The sequence below is a fragment of the Elephantulus edwardii genome, unplaced genomic scaffold (genome assembly GCF_000299155.1).
Source record: "Elephantulus edwardii isolate Elephantulus edwardi_28Jun2011 unplaced genomic scaffold, EleEdw1.0 scaffold00099, whole genome shotgun sequence".
In the NCBI taxonomy this organism is placed as follows: Eukaryota; Metazoa; Chordata; class Mammalia; order Macroscelidea; family Macroscelididae; genus Elephantulus; species Elephantulus edwardii.
The window spans coordinates 1,711,711-1,714,060 of record NW_006399849.1 but is presented as its reverse complement, the minus strand read 5'-3'; the positions used below and the strand labels follow the sequence as shown (position 1 = coordinate 1,714,060).

Genomic DNA, 2,350 nt, shown 5'->3' with positions numbered 1-2,350 from the left:
AGCTTAAAGCCCCTGATGGCTCTGGGCGCTGACTCTCACCAGTGGCTATGGATGAAGTCACAGGCGATTTTCAGCCAGTGCCGCAGCCAAATAGAATTTATTGGGAACATTTAAGTTGGCAGAACTGGGTGTTTGTGCAGAAGCCTAGACAGCAGGGCCCTTCCTTTTAGAATCTTTATATTGGTTGAGAGTTTCCCTCCAGCCCTCCCCAGCTGCCCTGTGTGGTGGTGAGTTCCTGGTGGTGAATACCCTGGAGCTAGATGTAACTGTTTAAAAACTAACAAGCGAAAAAATAAAAAAACTAACAAGCACCCATTTTCATACTAAAAAAAATTTATTCACAATAATCAAACTTTATTAATAATACATATATAATTTCTAACATGGCTCAAAAGTGAAACTCAAAAATTCCACATATTTAAAATCCATTTAAAACCAAATTGAGTTATTTCTGAATAAGAAGTTGCTGTTGAGTGGACTCATTTGACTTTTCTTAAAATTGATTGTATCTTGGTCCCTTAATAGTTACCAGAATTTCCAAAAACTGGTGTATATATAAATATAAGGTAGGGTTGCTTTTGGCCCAGCCACTGAGGCCTGCCACAGCTGCTAGGTTCAGTCCAGTTCAAGTTCTGGTTTACAAAAAAAAAAAAGGCATTTTTAAGAATTCAGTCACATTTCTTTTGTTAATTTCTTATTTCATCAAAACTAATAGAACCATTTTTATAAATGTAGAAAATAAGTTTTGGTTTACCCTAACCCTATCGTATTGCTCAGTAGCTTTATTGCTCCCATTTGCCTGTTTAGAGATAGCTATTGAGGTTTTGAGAGTGCTCACTGATTTTTGTTTTCATCCTTTCCATAAGCTCTACCCACAGTAGAACACAGAAGTTCTCTTTCTTTGCCCATCATAAGTGGTTTTGTGTTTGAATTTAAGGAAATAACCCTTCATTTTATGATTAATCAATAGTTAACTTTTATTAGTATTTTAGAGATTGCCATCTTAATTTTTTAATATATATATGTTTAACAAGATTTGTACGTTGTTTCTGTTCTGTAGAGAGGCTTATGTGTTAAATTTTCTGTTCCTTTAGGAATCTATTCGATGGTTAGAAGATGAAAAGGCTCTCCTTGAGATGACTGAAGAAGTAGACTATGATGTAGATTCATATGCAACACAACTTGAAGCTATTCTTGAGCAAAAAATAGACATTTTAACTGAGCTACGGGGTAATTCAATTTTCATTTTAAAGTTTGAAATCTCCTTCGTATTTGTATGTATATTGATGGAAAGATTTTATATTCAAAGAGACTTCTGCAGTAACACATATGGGCCAACATTCAATGATTTCTTTCCAGAGAGAGTCAAAGACAGATACTCTAAAACACATTGTTTCCATTTCTCTCTAGTCATCTTGATTTTTTTAAAGCCTTTTTTTACAAGAAAGACCTTCTATGATTAAGGAATATGTTCTAACAAATTAGTAGTAAATTATATATTAAGTGGAAAGTTTCTGCAAGATTTCCTTTTTAACTTTGCTTATGAAACGAAGTAGTTGAAATGACCACTGAAGTAGCACCTTGCATCTGTTGTTTACCTGTACATGCTCTTTCTGGCATTTTAATTAACTTCATCTGTGTATACCTTCTGATACACATTTCTTATCTGTCTTATATGTGCTAGCCTTAGGAATTCGGAGTCTTATTGTTTATATGCATGTGGGTGGATGTAAGATAGCCCATAATGTTTCCCAGGCTGTAGATCACTCCCAAAAGCCAACTGGAGAGTTTGAACCACCAATTTTTTTTTGTTAGCTGATGAATCCTTTACTACAGTGCCATCAGCGAACCAAAATTAACATAGAGAACTATAAAATATGCTAAAAAATAACATTGTTGTGTACCATTAATTTGGAGCTGACCCTCCAGTAAGTTTTCAGAGATAATCACACAGGAGGAGATTGTCCATCTTTCTCCCTAAGAGCAGCTGATGGGTCCGAACAGTGTACCTTTTGAGTGACTGTACAACTCCTTACCACAAAGCCACTACAGCTTTAAAAGAAACTAAGTCTATGGAAAGCCTGTAATGAAACTGCTGCTGAAGTGATTTCGTTTGTTTCTAAACAACAGAGAGCAAAACGAAATACATCGGGGTACTGCTGCAGGGGTGGGGAGAAGACTTGTCTTGATAAAACTCAAAAGTCATATACTGTATTGTAAATAATACATTATTTTTTTTTCTTCTTTACTTTTTCCCCCCAAGATAAAGTGAAATCTTTTCGTGCAGCTCTACAAGAAGAAGAACAAGCCAGCAAGCAAATCAACCCCAAGAGACCCCGCGCCCTTTAAC

General features: G+C 35.6%; 1 protein-coding gene across 3 annotated transcripts in view; it reads left to right on the top strand.

Moving 5' to 3' along the window:
* The window catches only part of KIF2A (kinesin heavy chain member 2A), a 123,915-nt gene extending 121,566 nt beyond the window's left edge, over positions 1-2,349 (top strand). For all 3 annotated transcript variants that reach the window (XM_006891507.1, XM_006891508.1, XM_006891509.1), the window contains 2 exons: positions 1,095-1,230; positions 2,264-2,349. In XM_006891507.1, coding sequence (XP_006891569.1) covers positions 1,095-1,230; positions 2,264-2,349 — 222 coding nt within the window. The remainder of the gene's footprint in view (positions 1-1,094; positions 1,231-2,263) is intronic.
* The last annotated feature ends 1 nt before the right edge of the window (position 2,350 follows it).